This window comes from Lactuca virosa, chromosome 4, assembly GCF_052849685.1.
Source record: "Lactuca virosa cultivar CGN04683 chromosome 4, Lactuca_virosa_CGN04683_v6, whole genome shotgun sequence".
In the NCBI taxonomy this organism is placed as follows: domain Eukaryota; kingdom Viridiplantae; phylum Streptophyta; class Magnoliopsida; order Asterales; family Asteraceae; genus Lactuca; species Lactuca virosa.
The window spans coordinates 7,097,298-7,117,161 of record NC_136429.1 but is presented as its reverse complement, the minus strand read 5'-3'; the positions used below and the strand labels follow the sequence as shown (position 1 = coordinate 7,117,161).

The 19,864-nt window shown below is 37.6% G+C and overlaps 2 protein-coding genes across 2 annotated transcripts; one reads left to right on the top strand and one right to left on the bottom strand.

Moving 5' to 3' along the window:
* Nucleotides 1-110: 110 nt before the first annotated feature.
* On the top strand, nucleotides 111-1,033 carry LOC145169259 (uncharacterized). Its single transcript, XM_079087821.1, has one exon. The coding sequence runs from the start codon at nucleotides 111-113 to the stop codon at nucleotides 876-878; it is 768 nt and encodes a 255-aa protein (XP_078943947.1). The 3' UTR covers nucleotides 879-1,033.
* A 107-nt stretch (nucleotides 1,034-1,140) lies between these two features.
* Nucleotides 1,141-2,594, bottom strand: LOC145169258 (very-long-chain 3-oxoacyl-CoA reductase 1-like). The gene is made up of 3 exons (XM_079087820.1): nucleotides 1,802-2,594; nucleotides 1,645-1,714; nucleotides 1,141-1,532 (listed from the first exon to the last, which is right to left on the bottom strand). Exons 1-3 carry the CDS (start codon nucleotides 2,437-2,439, stop codon nucleotides 1,278-1,280), a joined length of 963 nt encoding a protein of 320 aa, XP_078943946.1. The 5' UTR covers nucleotides 2,440-2,594; the 3' UTR covers nucleotides 1,141-1,277.
* Nucleotides 2,595-19,864: the final 17,270 nt, after the last annotated feature.

The following is a 19,864-nucleotide window of genomic DNA, read 5'->3' as shown; positions in this document are numbered from 1 at the left end:
TTACACAAAGAAAAAGACTTTCACTGAGAAATCTACACAAAAACGTAGTTTAAGTCTCTCTCTGTGTGTGTGTGTGTGTGAGAGAGAGAGAAGTTGCAGAGAGGAAAGATATGTCCTCTCAAGCAGGATCAATAATAACCAGATGTTTCTTTCTCTGTCTTGTCCTCTCTTTATCCTGTGTCGTGTTTCTCTCTCTAAAATCCACCATCTTTCTCAAGAAACCCATTTCCGGCGGCAACGTTCACGGTGGCTCCACCCTCAAGATCCGACCCAGATACACCTCCTACGACAATTACATTCACCACCAACTTCAGAAAACCACCAACCCGAAGCTCCGAGAAATATGGACCACCCGAGATTGGGACCGAAAAATTCGTGTTTTCACACAATTTTTTTCGGATCTAAAGCACAAAAACCTGTTATCCAATTCATCCAAAGCTCTCTGTGTCGGAGCTAGGGTCGGGCAAGAGGTGGAGGCTTTGAAACGCGTCGGAGTGTGGGACTCTATCGGGTTGGATCTGGTACCATACCCGCCTCTTGTTATCCAAGGTGACTTTCATCGTCAGCCTTTCGATGACGAGACTTTTGACTTTGAGTTTCCGAATGTGTTTGACCATGCATTGTACCCGGATAAGTTTGTAGGGGAGATCCAACGGACGTTGAAGCTTGGTGGGATCTGTGTGTGTGTGTTACATGTGGCGTTATCCAGACGGTCGGATAAGTACTCTGCTAATGATTTATATAGTGTTGAACCGTTGATTAAGTTGTTTAATGGGTCGGATTTTCTTTACTCCAGGAAAGTTAATGGGTTCGGGTTGGATACTGAAGTGGTTTTTAGGAGAACGAACGCAATCGTAATCCAACGGTCAAGATTTTAGTTCCTTTTGACATTTTTTTTATAAATTTTTTATCTACAAATATTCAGTTGTATACTGTAGAAGCTATAAAAGTATAAAACTATAAATCATAGAATTATAGGTGGCATAAGGTGTTTAGGTGAATTGAGTTATAGAATTTTTTTCAATTTGCATCATTACTTGTTTAAAATCGTTTATTGTTTGTTAAAGGATTAAACCCTAACAAGAAAAGGCAAACAAGATACCCCATGCTACCCAAACATATCATCCACAAATAGACAGATTCGACCAAGAAGGCAAAAGGTACAATATAAGTTATAAAAAACTTGAATCAAAGTTCCGGCATCATTCTACAAATGCTAAATTGCACAAACCAAACTGCAATCACTGCTAAAAACAGAGCAAATATCATCATCATCATCACTCTTTCTTCCTGGAATCCTTAAGTTGTCCCCTTTTACGGATTTTGAGACAGAAATTATAACGCCAAGTATCAACAGCAACCTCAGGCAACGAGTAAAGCAATGCCCAGATGACAGAGTGTGGCCAGTAGGGAGTGCATCGAGGCTCGTTCCCTAACCACCTTAACCCTGCCTTTGCATATCCACTTGCTGATGGCACAAAGAACGAAGATCTCTTGATCGATGCCATCTTTGTTGCCACATACAATGGGACCTGTGTTTAAACAGTATTCTATCAATCTATCATGTCGTTTTATTCATACAGAAACAGATCTAAACAACTCAGAATTCAAATTTTATGAAGCAAAACGAGTGTAAATATTTACCTGACACTGCACATCTATGCCACTGTTCTTGTATTCCACATAAAGACACCTGGAAAACTGATCGACATACCTAAACAAATGAAGAAAAACATCAATTAGCACGAATTAAGACCCCATATTGAAAACAAAACTTGGAAAAAAAAAAATGAAAACTTACGCTTTAGTAGCGGCATAAACAGCATAAAGAGGATCAGATGGAATCACAATAGCAGCACCAGAACCGATATTCACAATTGCGCCCCTTTTTCTCTTCACCATACCAGGTAACACAGCTTGTGTCACTTTTGTAGTCGCCTCAACATTGACTTTAATCAAATTATTCAATAATTCATCATCAACTTCATGGAAGAACCTAGCGTAAGGGTATGACACCCCAGCATTATTGATCAATATACCAACATCTAACCCTTCGATTGCTTCGTTAATCTTCTTGATTCCTTCGGATAAATCACCAGAGAGATCGAAAACAACTTCTTTGATTTGGGTTTTGTCGAACTTCGATTTAATCTCAGATGAAACACCCTCTAGTTTACTAGGGTTTCGACCCACTAAGATCAAGTTAATACCCTTTTTAGCTAATTCGAAGGCAAAAGCTTTGCCAATGCCATCTGTGGAGCCAGTAACAAGTGCCCATGATCCGTATTTCTTGAGATTTTTCGAAGGTCTAAAGAAATTAACATAAACCCATCTGAGGATTGAAGTCGAAGTCTTGAGGACAGATACAAAACCTAACACAAACACGAAATTTAACCATAAAGGCTGTGTTTTTAGGGTCTCCAAGAACTCGAGCACCATTTTGTTGGAGTTTGATTTGGAAATTGGGGGAAAAGATTGGATCTAAAAGATGGGTTTTGTAATCAGAGATATTAAATACGTCATAAAGTAGTAGGGGTTGTGGGGTTTGTTGGAACCATAAAATCCTTGGCAAGGGCGGAGTTTTCAAGCAAAACATGGATAACAAGAATCACATGGTAAGTTTTGAGGGATAATTTCGTAAAAGGGGTTTTTGACAGGGAAATTAACTAATTTAATGGTAAATTACACGAATGGTCCCTATGGTTTAGGGTAACTTACGTGTTTGATCCATAACTTATTTTTCTAACTCGGAAGGTCTCTACTATTTGTTTTTGTTACACGCTTGGTCCCTGTCTTACATAAAAAACTTATTTTTCCCTTGATTTTTTAATTTATTTAAATAAACACACCCCCAACCCCACCCCTTACCTTACCTTACCTACCCTACCGTTTTTTTCTGTTTAAATAATTATCTTTCTACATAAGATAGGGACCAAATGCGCAACAAAAACAAACAATAGGGACCAAACGTGTAATAATAACAAACAGTAGGGACCTTCCGAGTTAAAAAATTAAGTTAGGGACCAAACGTACAAATTACCCCAAACCATAGGGACCATTCATGTAATTTACTCTAATTTAATCTGTATGAATGAATATTTTAATAATAATAATTTTTTTGACAGGGAATTTTTTTTTTATAATTTGCGTAAAAGGGGTTTTTGATCCTTGTATTTTCTGGACTGAGAAGTGTATTTCGGAATGTACAACCATTGCTAAGTGGTTAAAAATAAGCTATTTGTGTTCTTTGTTCATTCACATGCTACATGCATTATATTTATGTCTTTGTTCCCTAATTCGTCCACAAGCAGTGTTCTTTAATAATTTTCGTAATATAAAAGAATAGTATGTATATGGATTTTTTTGAGTGCCAATAACTAGTAGAGGACAATAGCAGCGTATCGATGGATCTATATAATATATTTTTCCATGCTACACATGCTTGGTGTGGATATAAGTATTGATATCAACTTCATTGGGTTAATCGCGTTGGTTGCTTTAAAGTCCAGTTTACACTCTAATCAAATACGTCTATCCTTTTAATGTCCTGGATCAAATATAGTGATGCGGATTCTTGACGATAGTGATGTCAGATATTTTCTAATTTTTGTTAGTAGTATGCCTCCTAACACAGTATAAATTATTTGTTGTTAATAATGTTGGAAAGTGGTATTCAACGCTTTCTCGGGGAAAATCGTTATGGTGGCAATGAGTCTTTCGGTCTGGAAGTAACTAAATGTGTAATTTATTATCTATGACAATCAATCATGTTCCTTTTTACAATGGCTTTATAGATGAGGGTGATTTTAGGTATAAAGGTAAGACTTTTTGATGATGCTTCTCCACCGGTTGATGTTGATGCATTTGCAAATAATGAGGCAAAACTAATGTTGTTGGTCAATGATTGTAATATAATTCCACAAGGAGAGTCGGTTAAACATTTTCAGAGTTTCATTTAATTTGATAGGGGTGATACTGAACTTGAAGAGGAGGAAACTGGGCCCCAAAACCCCGAAAATCATTGAATTTATTTATTGTGTGTCTATATATATATATATATATATATATATGTATGTTAACGTTATGTTATTTTCTCATAGTAAGTTATCAGTTGTAAGGTAAAGTAAGATACATACATTTCTAACATCAAGAATCCGTACACAATCAACAACGTGTAAACGCCTCATCCGAGGGTATGCAACTGTCCGGGGGATAACACCCGGTATAGAAGAACCAATTATACTACTGTTGGGAAAAGTCTTAATGATCCAAATCTACAAAATTAAGATGTCAAACAACCAACCAACATAATAATGTTACAATACTTGTTGCTTAAAAACTATTATGAAACATAGTGGATATACCTTAAATGCATAGACAAATTCATGCACAATATATGTATGTTTATTGTCGACACTTGGCTCGATGGGGTTCAAATGCTCCTCAATCTTATCAAACACAATACACAGCTTTTTGTAAGTGAAATCTCATATCACTATACCCCATGAGTACCTATGTTAACAATTGCACTTAATAAGTATATGTATCATTTGATATAATATAAAGAATTGTATACATGTTAAACTCGTCTAAACTAGAGACGAGTGCAAAAAATTCATCAGTAACTGGCTATCGAGGGTATTTCCCACAAAATACCTACTTTAGTATATACAGTAGGGAGACTCTCACAACGTCTACATCATCTGATAAATGAAGTAAGTTATTGAACACATGCATAACATCATCCATTTTCACTGAATGTGAAGGCAACACAAATGGAAATACATGATGTCTAAACTACACCGAAGATAAAGTATGGTGGAAATAGTCCCCGGATCACAAGTCGGTAATAAGGCAAAAAACTTTCATGTCAAAGCAAACCTGATAGTCGTGTACCGGAAATAGAAGCTCCTCTAAGTCAACTCGAGGATAACTAGTATATTCCTTTCACATAAGATAATTCGAGAGTAAATGGTGACATTTAACACCCATCAACATGTTAACATAAGCACAAAAACAAGATGCCCTAAACATGGTCGCACGTTGTGGTGTGTGTTGTAAACGGGACATGATTTACCGTTTGAGTTCAGGCTTGCAAGTTGTAGTTACAACCGCTTCGTATGTTCTGTCATGCTACAGTCAAAATAATTATAATTAGGCATTTGTCGCATGTTCCAGACTTAAGTATATGTTGTGGAGGACGTTCTAGAACACAATTTTGGATCAACATATATATTTCTGAAGGACATTCCGGAACAATATTCCTGATCAACATTTCAAAATATCATTCCTGATCAATTCTATGCATTCCCGACATGTTCTACATATTTTGGACATTATCTTCGTATTTCAGAGTCGTTCCGGACTTTTTAGAATAAGGACATTTTAAAGATATTGCACACATATACTCATATGTAATCCTACAATAGCTTAAAAACGACTAAAAATCGAAAGAAAACAAATAATAAATATATAATTGCATCAAATCACACAAAATAAACAAAATTATCTATTTTTAACATATAGTCTAAAATAAAGACATATAACTATAAAGATAATGGAAGCATACATATAAAAATTGAATCTCTTCATTGCTAGAAGAAGAGACATTCTTTCAGTTGGATTGATATCTGAAATGTTGTTCGAAATGAAGTCTGAAATGAGTGACTTCGAAATGAAGTTCGAAATGAGTTGGAAATGTTATTTACATGGGGCACATTAACGAGTCGAATCCCTATACCCATTTATCAATTACGAAATACGGGTCCGGAAGAGGTCGTTCGGACTGAGTGGTAATTTTTTAGAAAAACTTTTTTTGTGGTTATTTTTTAAAAACACCATTAAAAAGTGGTTAGATTACTCAATTTCCCTTCTTTATATTGTTTAGAAAACATTTTTAATTAAAAAACTGTAAATTACGTTAATGGTCCATATAGTTTGGGTTGTTTTTATATCTAGTCTTTTAATTTTTTCTATTTAATTTGGATGGTCCTTTAAAAAATATTTTCATTCATATTGTATTCCCACAATATATAAAAAGACTCTTTAACCCTTATATTTTTTATTAATTATCTATTATTTTTAATTTTATAAAAATACATTGGCCCCACCATCCCCCCCCCCCCATCCCCTCTAACGACGGTATCTCCGATAATGGTCATCTTCTCTAGCAAGACATCACCGATGATTTTGTAGTTTTACAAGAGAGTCATATCTCTTCATTTTTGTAACACAAGGGAAACCATGATTGCAAACTAACAACTAAACAAACTATAAAGTAGAAATCTGATAAGATTTAACAGCCGACAAATTTTGAAGACTAATATCCAATACAATCAAAGACCAATAGTGACAAGTTTTGAAACAATTAGATGGTTGGAGACTTAGATCCAAACTAGAACCATGTTTACTTTTTTCGATGGCTGAATGTGGTATTGATCTGTTAGTTTAGTGTTCCCAACATGATTTCATATGTCATCATCAACCTTTATTCTCACAGGGGTGTGAGCTTTGTTTCTTTAAGGGGTACCCTTTGTTACCATATTTAAATTTAGGGAATGTGGAGTTACTTTTCCTTGAAATGACACAAAAAAAATTATCTTATATGTAATCAGAAGTATAGTAGCCCCCGAAGAGGTCGACGCCTCTCTGTCGCCACCATCAGCATTGTAGGGTTTTAGCATAAGATCCTGCCTGATGGGCCTTCTCTAGTCAGTAGAAACCTACTGTTTTGGTGTCGAAATAGTCAAATTTCTTGAAATTAAAGGAAAAGTGACCCCCATAATGTGGGTAGAGATGATGAATTTGAATTTAAAGAAGTTGAAAGTTGGAGAAAGGTATCTTGAAGAAACTTGGGTTCGTCGAGAATGGTCCTAAACCACTTTATTTCTTTCGCGTTCCACACAGTCAAAGCCTCGATATGGACAGTCCACGACTAATTCTCTTAAACTATGGCTCTGAAACCAACTAGTAACAGTCGACTTTTTATAAAACAATATATTATGGTTTTAATATGTTTTCTGACATTAAGGCACATTTATCAAATATATGGTCCTAAAAATTTTGATTACAAAAGATATACACTAGGTGTTACAAATGATACATGCAAAACCATAGTAACTAGTGAATATACATACAATGTATAAAGTTTTGAAAAGTGTGTCCATTGTCATTAATTATTGGTAATATTTCTAATAATAAGATGGTCCTTTTAGAAACTATTTTTGAGTTAATCGAGAATTAATTAATTATAAGGTTGAATATTAATTAATTAAAAGTTAGTTGATTGGAATATTCTAAAAACCCTAAAGGATAGTGAGGTGAAGGAAATCAGGCTCATCCCACATGGGATTGAAGTTGCTTTTGGGGTAACCATCTACAACATGTAAATAAGGTGCTAGGGATCATGTGACATCCCCAAATTTTACAGTCATTTTAAAACTTTTTATTTATGCTTATTTAATACAAAGTTCATTCATTAATGCGGAATTTGGTCCCGTAAAAGTATTTCCGAAGAAATGTTTCCATTGATTAATTAAGACTAGGGATGTCATAACTGATACAAGAAACATAAGCATAAACAGAGACTTACAATGTCTCAGTATATTAATGATCTACATCTCTTTAGATTACTCAGTAGATACATACATTATTATCCAAGTATCTTTATTTAATTACCTGATATTCAAATAAACTAAGTGGGTCAAGTTGGGAAACCTGTGGAGTACACAGGCTTTTAACCCATAATAATATAGTTAATATATTTAATTTTCAAACAATTAACCTAATTACCCATCCTCGTTTTCTTCTTTATTTATTCTAAGATCCTCTCCTAAGGATCATCACCTACATCGCCATTTCTTATATAATCATCACCTATCATTGCATTGTATATTTTCATCGCTAAAGGCTTCTCCTAATATTCGTCACCTATCATCTTAGTTTAGATTTCCATAACTAACAACTTTTCCTAATGTTGATGCCTAATCATCGCATTGAATATAACGTTCTTACATCACCTGAAATCATAATTTGTTGGTAGAGTACATCGCATGAATACACGGTTCTTACATCGTTTGAACTCGTAAATTCATCACCTATATGTTGCAAACATGTCGGTGTTCCAATGTATTGTTTAGATTAGTGTGTGTTCGTCATCTATACTCTGGTAGATGACTACATTGCAAATCATCGCAAGTAAGTGTCATGGAATCTCCTAATAATTTCCATCTCTCATCTCTCATCTCTCGTCACCCATCACTACCCAACATATATATATATATATATATATATATATATATATATGTGTGTGTGTGTGTGTGTGTGTGTGTGTTCGGCGAGAGCTTTCCTATCGACTTGGTATCGATTCCCTTGAGGGGATTGAAGGTGATCATCGGGATGGACTGGTTGGGGCCCAATGGGGCCTTGATTGATTATGAGCGGTAATTTGTGAGAGTTTGAACCCCAATTGGGGGAGAACTAGTCATTACTGGTGAGAGATCTTAGCTTGGGTCATCTCTCTGTTCAACAACGAGGGCTAGGAGGGTTCTTCAGCAGGGTTGTTTTGGGTTTCTGGCTTATGTCTCGGATTCAAGGGTGGAGACCACGACAGAGTTTAGCGGGGTTCCTATTGTGCGGGACTTTCCCGATGTTTTTCCTGAGGAGGTACCGGGAGTGCCTCCCGAGAGACAAGTTGAGTTCCGGATTGATTTGATGCCTGGTTCAGCTCCGGTAGCCAAGGCGTCGTATCGCCTAGCTCCGCCTGAGATGTAAGAGTTACTTACGCAGCTGCAAGAGCTGCTAGACAAGGGTTTTATTCGTCCAAGCAGTTCCTCGTGGAGAGCACCGATCCTGTTTGTGAAAAAGAAGGACGGGTCACACATGATGTGTATCGATTATCGGGAACTAAACAAGCTGACGGTGAAGAACCATTACCCACTTCCGAGGATCTACGACTTATTTGATCAGCTCTAGGGTGCATCTTGGTTTTCCAAGATCGATCTTCATTCAGGATATCAGCAGATGAGGATAAGGGATAAGGATATACAGAAGACAGCCTTTAGAACTCGTTATGGTCATCACGTGTTCATGGTGATGCCATTCAGGCTCACCAATTCCCCATCAGCATTCATGGATATCATGAACCGGGTATACAAACCGATGTTGGATCGGTCTGTGATTGTTTTTATTGATGACATCCTGGTCTACTCTAAGACCAAAGAGCAGCATGAGCAACATTTGAGGGAGGTGTTGGAGACCTTGAGGAACGAGATGCTTTATGCCAAGTTCTCCAAATACAAGTTTTGGTTGCGTGAAGTGCAGTTTTTGGGCACATCATCAACCAGGGAGGTATCTTGGTGGACCCGGCCAAAATTAAGGCTGTGATGCGTTCGGAAGTTCCAAAAAACGCATCTGAGATTCAGAGTTTCTTGGGCCTTGCGGGGTATTATCATAGATTTATCCAAGACTTTTCCAAGATTGTAGTGCCTTTGACTCGTCTGACCAAGAAGAATGTGACCTCTCGGTGGGGTCCGGATCAGCAGTTGGCCTTCGAGACTTTGAGACAGAAATTATGTGAGGCCCCGATTCTTGCATTACCTGAAGGATTGGATGATTTTGTGGTTTATTGCGACACTTTTACCCCACTCATGATTTGGGTTGCCCTCAAGATCTAGAGGCATTACTTGTACGGGGTCCGATGCACTATATAAACCGATCATAAGAGTTTAAAGTATTTGATGGATCAGTCGAACTTGAATATGTGGCAGATGAAGTGGTTAGACGTGGTAAAAGATTATAACTGCGAGATTTTGTATCACCCCAGGAAGGCCAATGTGGTGGCTGACGATTTGAGTCGTAAGGCGGTATGTTCTCCGATCCGAGATATTTGTTTGAGGATGACGGTTACCTCACCATTGATGGATATGCTCAGGAAGGCTCAGGTAGAAGGATTGAAGAAGGAGAATTGGAAGACTAGGCGGATTAGGGGGAAGATTCTGTTGTTTGTTAGAGACAGTGGGGGATTATTGACTAAGTGTGGTAGGGGTTTGGGTTCCGACATTTGGTGGGGTGAGGCAAAAGATTTTGGAGGAGGCACATAAGTCCAAGTTTTCTATCCATCTGGGGGCCACGAAGATGTACCAAGACTTGAGATTGAGCTACTTGTAACATCCCAAAAACACAGTCTGAAAATTTCGTTTAATTTAATAATAAAAACCATAGTCAATAAACCTCATATAAAAATCATAAGCAATGTATCTCAAAATATTATAACAACTGTCAAGTATATCAGAGTATATAAACATCCCAGGATGAACAAATGGTGTGTGCACTGCAATCTTCCCGAGCTCCTCTTTTAAAAACTGAGTACCTTAAACCAAAACTGAAAACTGTAAGCATTAAGCTTAGTGAGCTCCCCCAAACTACCACATACCATAAAATAACATATAAAACAACTACTGGGCCTTGCCTATTGCATCGGACCGGAGTCCGGAACGAACTGCATCGAACCGAAGTCCGGAACTGACTGGGACCCCATCCCCTGCATCGGACCGAAGTCCGGAACTAACTGCATCGGACTGAAGTCCGGAACTGACTGGGACCCCGACCCCTGCATCGGACTGAAGTCCGGAAACTGACTGAACATAGCATAGCATAAACATATCACCTAACATGAATACATATACTACATACTGCATCAGACCAGAGTCCGGAACACATAACACAAAACATGCTTGGATCACAAAGACATCAAGCACTCTAACTTACTGCATCAGACCGAGGTCCGAAACTACTGCTAACTAAACGGGCCGGTATTGTGGCTGTAGACCCATTCCTACTGGAAGGAAACTCACCTCACATTTCTGAAGTCTTGCTGACAAACCATAGCTGCTGGATGACAGATTCCCGATCTGTCAATATCAAAATAACACCCAATTAATAGTTGGGTTCCACTACATAACTATAAATACATACTTTGGATAATTACTACATTACCCCTAGCTTGGCTTACCCAAGCCCAAGGCCCAATCCATAGGCCCAAAGTCAACTAGGGATCAAAGCCCAACACATGGCCCAACTTTCCAAATTGCCCCCAAATCTCTTCATGGACTTCCCTTAAGGCCCAATTGTTCAGTCCAGTCCAACATATCTCATTCTAAGGGCCCAATATCATACAACCATCTAGGCCCAAAACTATGGCCCATCTATGGCCCAATTTTCCAAATTGGGCCCAATCCTTCATATGGGCCTTACCCTAAATCCCAACTAATTACTCTAGTCCATTTGATTATTCTTGGATGGCCCAACACAAAGCCCAACTGAATATTAGGGTTTTCTCACTTAGCTCATTAAGGACTTAATCCATTAAGTCCTTTACTCTACTAGATAATTGACATGAAAAAATTGGGCTTAATACACAATCCAATCTTAATGGCCCAAAAGTGGGTCCAATAAGTCCAAGGCCCAAATACTTGCAGTTAGGGTTTTCTAAACCCTAATTAGGGTTTTTCACCCAAACATGGCCCAATAGGCCCAAAACTAATCCTTAAGCCCATTAGGGTTTTGCAAGGTCAATTAGGGTTTGCTAATGGGGGCACCACCCACTATCACCTCGGGTAGTGGTGATCAATGGTGGCTCACGGCGGTGGCCACCACCTTACGGTGGTGGTTATCATTATTTTTATTATTAACCAAAGCTAATTACAATTACAATGTTTAATCCAAACATAAACACACACACACACACAGCCACACCATGGTGGCCGGCGGCGGTGCTTGGTGGCAGCCACCACCTCACGGTGGTGGTGGTGGCTTTTCCGTGAACCTCGGCTAAACAAACACACATACAATGTCATAACTTTTGGAACAGTGATAACACATGAATACACACCGAAAACTACACCCACAGCCACCACTCATGGTGGCTAGTGGCGGCGGAAAAAGGAATAAACGGCAGCCACGGCGGCGTAGCGGCAGAAGATCACAGCAGCAGCGAGATAGATGTCACACCCCCAAACCAGAACGACGGTTACGTCCGGGGGTGGATGACTTCATGTATAGTATCATAACAACGAATATAATAATGAAGAAAGCAAACACAACCATCATCAATATAATTGAAAGAGTTACATCATAGAGTACGTTTACATGTTTCAAAATCAATTACATCATGATGACAAAATAAGTTTTGAATTTAACGACTTAGCGTCCCGTCCTCAAAAGCAGTTGATTACCTGTTTAGTGATTTCTTGAGAATACAAGTTGTTTGAAAAAGTGTCAACACAAAGGTTGGTGAGTTCATAAGAGTTTCAATTGGGAAATAAACTGTTTTCCTTGTAAAAGCAATTAAGTTGTTCCAGAAAATCCGATATTTTCCTTAAAGAGTGAATTGAAAGTTTCTATGTTATGAAATAGTGCATCCTAGAATTCCCTATAGTTCCCTTCTATAATCTCCAAGTATATATATAAGTTCTATAAAATTAAAGTTAGATAAAACGTTGAATGTAATGGGTCTGCCTTAGGCCCACAACCAAACAAGGAACAGGAAATAAAGCGGACCCACCAATTCTAAGTCAATCACGACTAGATTCTATATATCTCTAGAATATACACTTAGAAATTATAGCTGAATACTAACAATTCTAGATAGGATGTAGTCTTAAAACCAAAGACCGAAACCAAATCCTAGTGTAGTGTATGAAATAGTAGTAGTGGCTGTGAACATAAACTATACATATCATAGTTTATCGAATAGTAATAGTGGTAGTGAACATGAACTATGCATATTATAGTTTATCGAATGTGATGGTGATGGTGAACATAAACTATACAAATCACAGTTCATCAAATAGCGATAATGGTAGTAAACATGAACTATGCATATTATAGCTTATCAAAAGTGGTGGTGATAGTGAAATCCCTTCTTGTAATAAGTTCGTATTGTAGATGAAACATAAACTATACCTATTATAGTTTATTATATTGTTTGTAATGTATATGCAACCTGATTATACCGATTATAATTAACGTACTTACTTGTGGGGGGTGTAATAGACTTAACTATACTTATTATAGTTTATCATAGTTATTCGTAGTGGTAATAACCCCCTTTTTGTATATGTAATACCTTTAGTAATGTGTTCATTATGTAAACGAATCATAAACTATACCTATTATAGTTTATCAAAATATGGGTAGTTTTTAGTACTCATAAACTATATTTGTCTTAGCTTACCAAATGTTTGTATGTAATGGGTGTAGATTTGTTTATAACAATTTATCAATTACTATGCTTAATATAGCTGATATCGCAATAATTATACATATATTTCGAGCGATATTTATGTATTTTTAGCTATATTTTGGTATGATTTAAGATAAAAGGTACTTATAAAGTTTGAAATTCCATTTTACAGCTAAAAATCATTTCTGAAGAAAAAGGAGAAGAAAATGTGCAAAAATCCGCAAAAAGAAGTGAAAGAAATTACACGAAGAAAAACGAGATCAAAAAGTCAAAGAATTCAAAAAAATAGCCGCGTTGGAAAGACGAGAAAACAAAATAAAAAATATATAAAAAAAAAGAATTTAAATTAATTAATGAGGTTTAATTAAAATAAATTATTGGGAATTAATTATTTAATTTCTAAATAATTTATATTAATTAAATTAATTTAATTTAATTTAAATTGGAAAAAGAAAAAAAAAATAGAAAAGAAACAAAAAACCCGGAGCCCAAAATCGGAGCCCAAACCCGGAGCCCAAAACCCGAAGCCCTGATCCATTCTCGCGACCCAGATCCGGAAGATCCGAGCCCGATCCGGAGTCCGCCCCGCGTCCAAATTCCCTCACAGAATGATCCGATATTACCGATCCATACCCGGCTCCGACCCGGGTTGGATCCGCGCTTTTTATCGTCTGTGACGTCATCGGAACCCGATCCGCGACCAGTTCCGACCCGATCCGACCCGTTTATCCGATTCGTTTTACCTCACATACAGATCCGCGCCTCGACCCGGATTCCGACCCAAAATCCGACCGGTACAATTCATGCCTAAACGACGTCGTTTTGAGTACCAGATTTGCCAATTCCGATTCCATTCCAGTTTTAACCATTTTTTCTCCACTTTTTCCTATTCTAAACCCATTCCTTTCCAACCAATACTCAATAATTCACCACCTTTAAACTTTCCAACCATTTATTCCCATCTTTTTAATTCTTTTGAATTCTTTTTCATTAGATCCAATCTCAATTTATTTCTTTTTGGTATTTAATTCTTCCAATTTTTACTATAAATACCACCATTTTTCACCACAAAAAAAGGAGAAGAGATTAAATCATACACTTTGATACACAAATTTCTCCATACAATTTCTTACCATATCACCACTATACCAAATTCCATCCAACCTTTGAACCACAATTGGGGATTCAAGAGTCAAAAAGCTAAGGAATTGAAGATTGCAGTGGCATTAGGGACTACATCGGGTTTGTTTTATCGACATGTTTAACATTCTCAATATGTTTTCTATGTATGTTGTAACCTTAATTATGAGCTAAATTCTCTTTGCTTTCACTTGGATAATGAAACCTTGAAAATATGATTTGATTTATATAATTCGGATATTAATTGTTATTTATTTTATCATGCATATTTGATCATTTATTTGTATATGTTAAGTTTTTGTAATTAATTTTCCCATAACTAAGTTAATATTTTTAAAAGACCACTTTAATTATATTATCTTGAATCATAAATTTTTCATAACCATTGATATTTATGACTAGTAAAGGACAATATTCTAGGAATTGGGCAAAATAAAATACTAAAAATTTAACATGTATATTTTATATCGTACGACCAACTTACGATTTCCTATTTGTTTTACGACCACTAAAATTAATAGTTTGATCAAATGTTTGCATGATACGAATTAATTATTGTTAATAAAATTGTTAATTGCATGACCATTGTTTTTAATTATTTTTATTATCAAAACGGTAAAAAATTAGATCATGATTTTTAACCAATTTTAGAAATCGGTAAATAACTAATAATATCCATTGCACTTAATATAAATCATTCATTACTAAAAGGTGGAATTAAATCTAAGTGAAAGCATCCTTATCATTCTTGATTCTTAAAAACCAATTCTTGTTCTATATTTATTTTTACACTTTAATCGTTAAAATTCTCATTATTTGTCTTGTTACTAAAAATTCCCCCAAGTTACTTATCTTTTAATTTAATTAGCGACAAATAGTCTAAACGTAAATCATACTCGTTTCCCCAAGTGTTCGACATCCGTTCTTACCATTGCTATATTACAACTCAATTAGGTACACTTGCCTAAGTCGTGTAGTAAATTCTAGCATCGGTAATTTCAACCCTATAAATTTAAGACTAGAGTGAATTTTTACACATCAATAGCAAAATCCATTTGTTAACTAATGTATGTCTATATAACAAGACAAAATGACATATATGGTAGTAACATATCATCACATGAAGGTTACACACCTTGCTCAACAAGTTACAAGGTGTAAACAAAAATGAAAGCATTTTTCTAGTATTACCATTTCTATTCTGTTTTTAGAAAATTCATAGAAAAATCATTAAAGGTTCAAATTAGAATCCGTAAATTCTGAGAGTTTGGAAAATGAGTCTAGTTTGTTCATAAATTTTATCATGATTTTTAGTAACCTCCAACTTGGGTGAAACAGACCATAATCACAGACTGGTCCGGATGTTTTCTTGAAATGATAGGCAATTTTGTAAAAATCACCATAAATTGTAGAAAAATCGTATGGAGATGTGCAAGTAGTCATTTTAAAGATAAGAACTGGAAATACTTGCACCTAAAATAGTTTTGAAAACTAAAATGTTTAAGTTGACTAAAACAGTCCGTGAATGGAGTTAAACTTTCTTAATGAAAGTTGTTGGAAAAGTTTAGTTGTGTTCTTGGTGTTTTAACTTGTATTCCCCCCTCCTCCCTTAAAAATTAAGAAAAACATGAAAAGATAGGGGTCTGAACTCACCTTGAGTGATTTTAGTAGATGGATGATGGAGAAAGGTAGTGTTCCACTCAAGAACACTAAGAAGATGTCTTGAAGGTTCGAAGATCTAACACAAAAGTGATGGAATTTGTGTAGGCAATCTATGATTTTGAGTAAAAGGAAGTGAAATAATTATATGGAGAATGAATATACTTACCAAAAGTGGGAGAAAAGCTTGGAAGAATGCCCTTGAATCTCGAATTTTAGTGAGAGGATTGAGAGAAAAAGTGTTTAATCTTTGGTGGAAGAATGAGAAAATGAGAGAGTGTGATAGGAGAGAGGATAGATTTCAGCCTTGACCAAGAGTATGGCTGGTCAAATAGTGAGGAGAGTACTCTTGAATGACCAGGTATGGTGGAAGGAAAATAGCTGGTCATGGAGTGGGCATGGGAGTGGTTGCTTATGTTACACACTAAGGTAAAGTCAACACTCCACCTCAAATATTCACCCACTAGATTTTTTTTCTTAAATAAATATTTCCATAAAAATATGTTTAAATTATGAATATTTAGGGTCTTATATGTTAAAATATGATTTTTGGAGAAAATCTCGCGTTATAATAATTAAAAACGGGCTTAAAACGGAGTTGTGGTCGAAAACCGGGTAGAAAAGTGGCAAATCCGAAGTCAGGAGGGTGACTCCGGCCTTAGCAGCATTAGATCCGAAGTGAAGGCTTGGCTGCGGATGCGGATCCGAAGAGGAGAGGCGATGCGGTCCGAGCAGGGTCCGAAGCGAAGGTGGTTGCGGCTCGCTGGTTGCGGCTAGACCAGAGGACTTCGGACTCGGTCCTTGGGGCTTCGGCTCAAGAAGGGTTTGGTCCTTATAGAGGGACTTCGGTCCAAAAGGCTAATTTTCCAAGGAATCTTCCCGTTTTGAGTGGTTTTTCACCAAGTCAAGTGTCGGGATGCCCCAAATGATCAAAATAAATCAAAAGAGGTTTTGAGAGAGATTTGGGAGAGATTTAACATTCTTGGAGAGATTTGGGATAGATTTGACATACTTGGAGAGATTTCTCATACAAAGAGAGATTTGGGAGAGATTTCACATTCTTGGAGAGATTTCTCATACAAAGAGAGATTTGGGAGAGATTTGACATTCTTGGAGAGATTTGGGAGAGATTTGACATTCTTGGAGAGATTTGGGAGAGATTTGACATACTTGGAGAGATTGAGTGAAAGAGGTTGAGAAAGACTTCTTTTGGGACCTTTTTGAGTGTTTGGCTCTGTAATTCAAGGTTCGTAAACCTCGTTAAGTCTTGTTATGACTGTCATATGCCCCCGAGGGTTAAGGAATAATGTTTTATCGAGTAGTTTCATCACTTGCCCTGATTGGGGTTTAGAGTTTCTGAACACATGAAAACTCTAAGTGATACTTTGTATTAAGAGTGCGAGTTGTTTAATAAAAAACATAATGAAAACCCTAGCATACAAGGGTTAGGTGAGTTGACCGGTTTGACTTGTTGACTTTAATTGACTTTGACTTGCCTGGAAATTGACGGTTGTCACAATAGAAAACACACACAACACTATCGAGATCCGGCGGCAGTCACCCACCCGGTGGCGCTCATGGAACGGTCGCAACGTCGCTCTAGGCCGACAGCAGCGACGTGAGAGTTTCTAAGGTGGCAGCTGAACAGAAGACGAAGAGGGAATGACGGCTATCGGAGGGAAGTCGATGAAACAACAGACGCAAGAAAATTGCACCTTCGTCGGGAGAAACGACCACAACGTCGCAGCACCCACACGGTGGTTGAGCTCCGCCCTTAACTTCGCCGGTGGACAGAACCAGGTCGATGGTCGCTCCGGTGATTCTTCGGTGGTGGCGAGGAGGTAGCGGATGGGAGGGTGGAAATGAGGGTGACGACTGGAGGAGGGTACGAGAGTAGTGAAGTCGGCGACTGAGTATAACACTCCCTAGAGTTAGGGTTTTGAGCAATGCAACAGTTATATACCTGCTACCAACAATGTTCATTCCATATTGGCAAGAATGGTCCTTCCCCATAGAATCTTTTCAAACCAAGGCCCCTAATTTACCTTTTCTACCCCAACTTCGGAATTTCCTTACAAATAAAATCCGGAATTATCAACTAGCCCCTTAACCTCTAAAATCTTTTCAAAAGAAGTCCCATAAATTACCATTTAGTCCCCGACTTCATAAATACTTACAAAACTAATCTGAAACTTACACTTTTAACCCTCAACTCCTAACATTCTTCACAAATTAGTCTAGGACTTATATTTATTAATTTATTTAAATAAACGGGGCGTTACACTACTGGTGGCCCTGCATGATGAAACATCCCAAAAATACAGTCTAAATATTTCATTTTAATTTAATAATAAAACCATAGTCATCAAATATCATATAGAAATCATAAACAGTGTATCTCAAAATATCATAACAAATGTCAAAAATATCAGAGTATAAACATCCCAGGCTGAATAGATTGTGTGTGCACTGCAATCATCCCGAGCTCCTCTTTATAAAAACCGAAGTACCTGAAACCAAAACTGAAAATCGTAAGCACGAAGCTTAGTGAGTCTCGCCAAACTACCACATACCATACACATAATCATGCTACAAGGAGATACGGGCCCCGTCCATACTCCAATGACTAGGAGATACGGGCCCCGCCCACACTCAACTACTAGGAGATAGGGGCCCCGCCCACACTCCACTGACTAGGAGATATGGGCCCCACCTACACTCAACTACTAGGAGATACGGGCCCCGCCCACACTCCACTAACTAGGAGATACGGGCCATGCCCACACTCAACTAATCAGGAGATACGGGCCCCGTCCAACTCAGCTACTATGAGATACAGACCCCGCCCACACTTAGCTAATATGAGATACAGACCCCGCCCACACTTAGCTACTATGAGATACAGGCCCCACCCATACTCAGCTAGTCATATAAAAATACATACAAGTACCACACAAACAACAAGTATCACTAAGCATATAAATCTGTACCATATCAGCTATCTATGAGATACGGGCCCCACCCACACTCAGCTACTAGGAGATACGGGCCCCGCCCACACTCACAGGCCTAACAACACATACAAGTATCACACATACAAAAAGTATATAAATCCAGTAATCTGACTGATATCTACATAATGAGATACAGACCCGCCCTCACTCAACTACTAACGTATCACATATACGGGCCGACCTTGGTGCCTTAGACCCGTTCCTACTGGAAGAGGACTCACCTCGCACTGCTGAAGTCCCGCGAATAAATCTCGGGCTGCTGGCTCACAGATCATCAAGCTGTCAACATCCAATTAAACCCAATTAACAATTGGATACCAAATACATATCCATAAGTTCTTACTTGGGTAAAAACTACTTCACCCCTAACTTAGCTTGATTCAAGCCCAAGGCCCAATAGTCTGATAATCAACCAAAGCCCAACTATGGCCCAATCTTCCAAATTGGGCCTAAAATCTTCACATGGTCTTACCTTAAGGCCCAACCATTTATTCTTGGTCCAATACATGGCATTTTGATGGTCCAATATCTCATAATCATCAAGGCCCAAATATAGCCCATCTATGGCCTAATTTTCCAAATTGGACCCAAGCCTGTCCAATAAGCCTTACCCTATAGCCCAGTCCAATACTCTAGTCCTTATACTTGTTAATAGTTGGCCCATCAAGATTCCAGACATCTAGGCCGAACAGGAGGCCCAACTCTACACCCAACACCATTAGGGTTTTCACATGAAATGACAATTAGGGTTAAGTATTCTCACTTAACCCATTAAGTCCATTCTTCCACTAAGTCATCATACAATGGA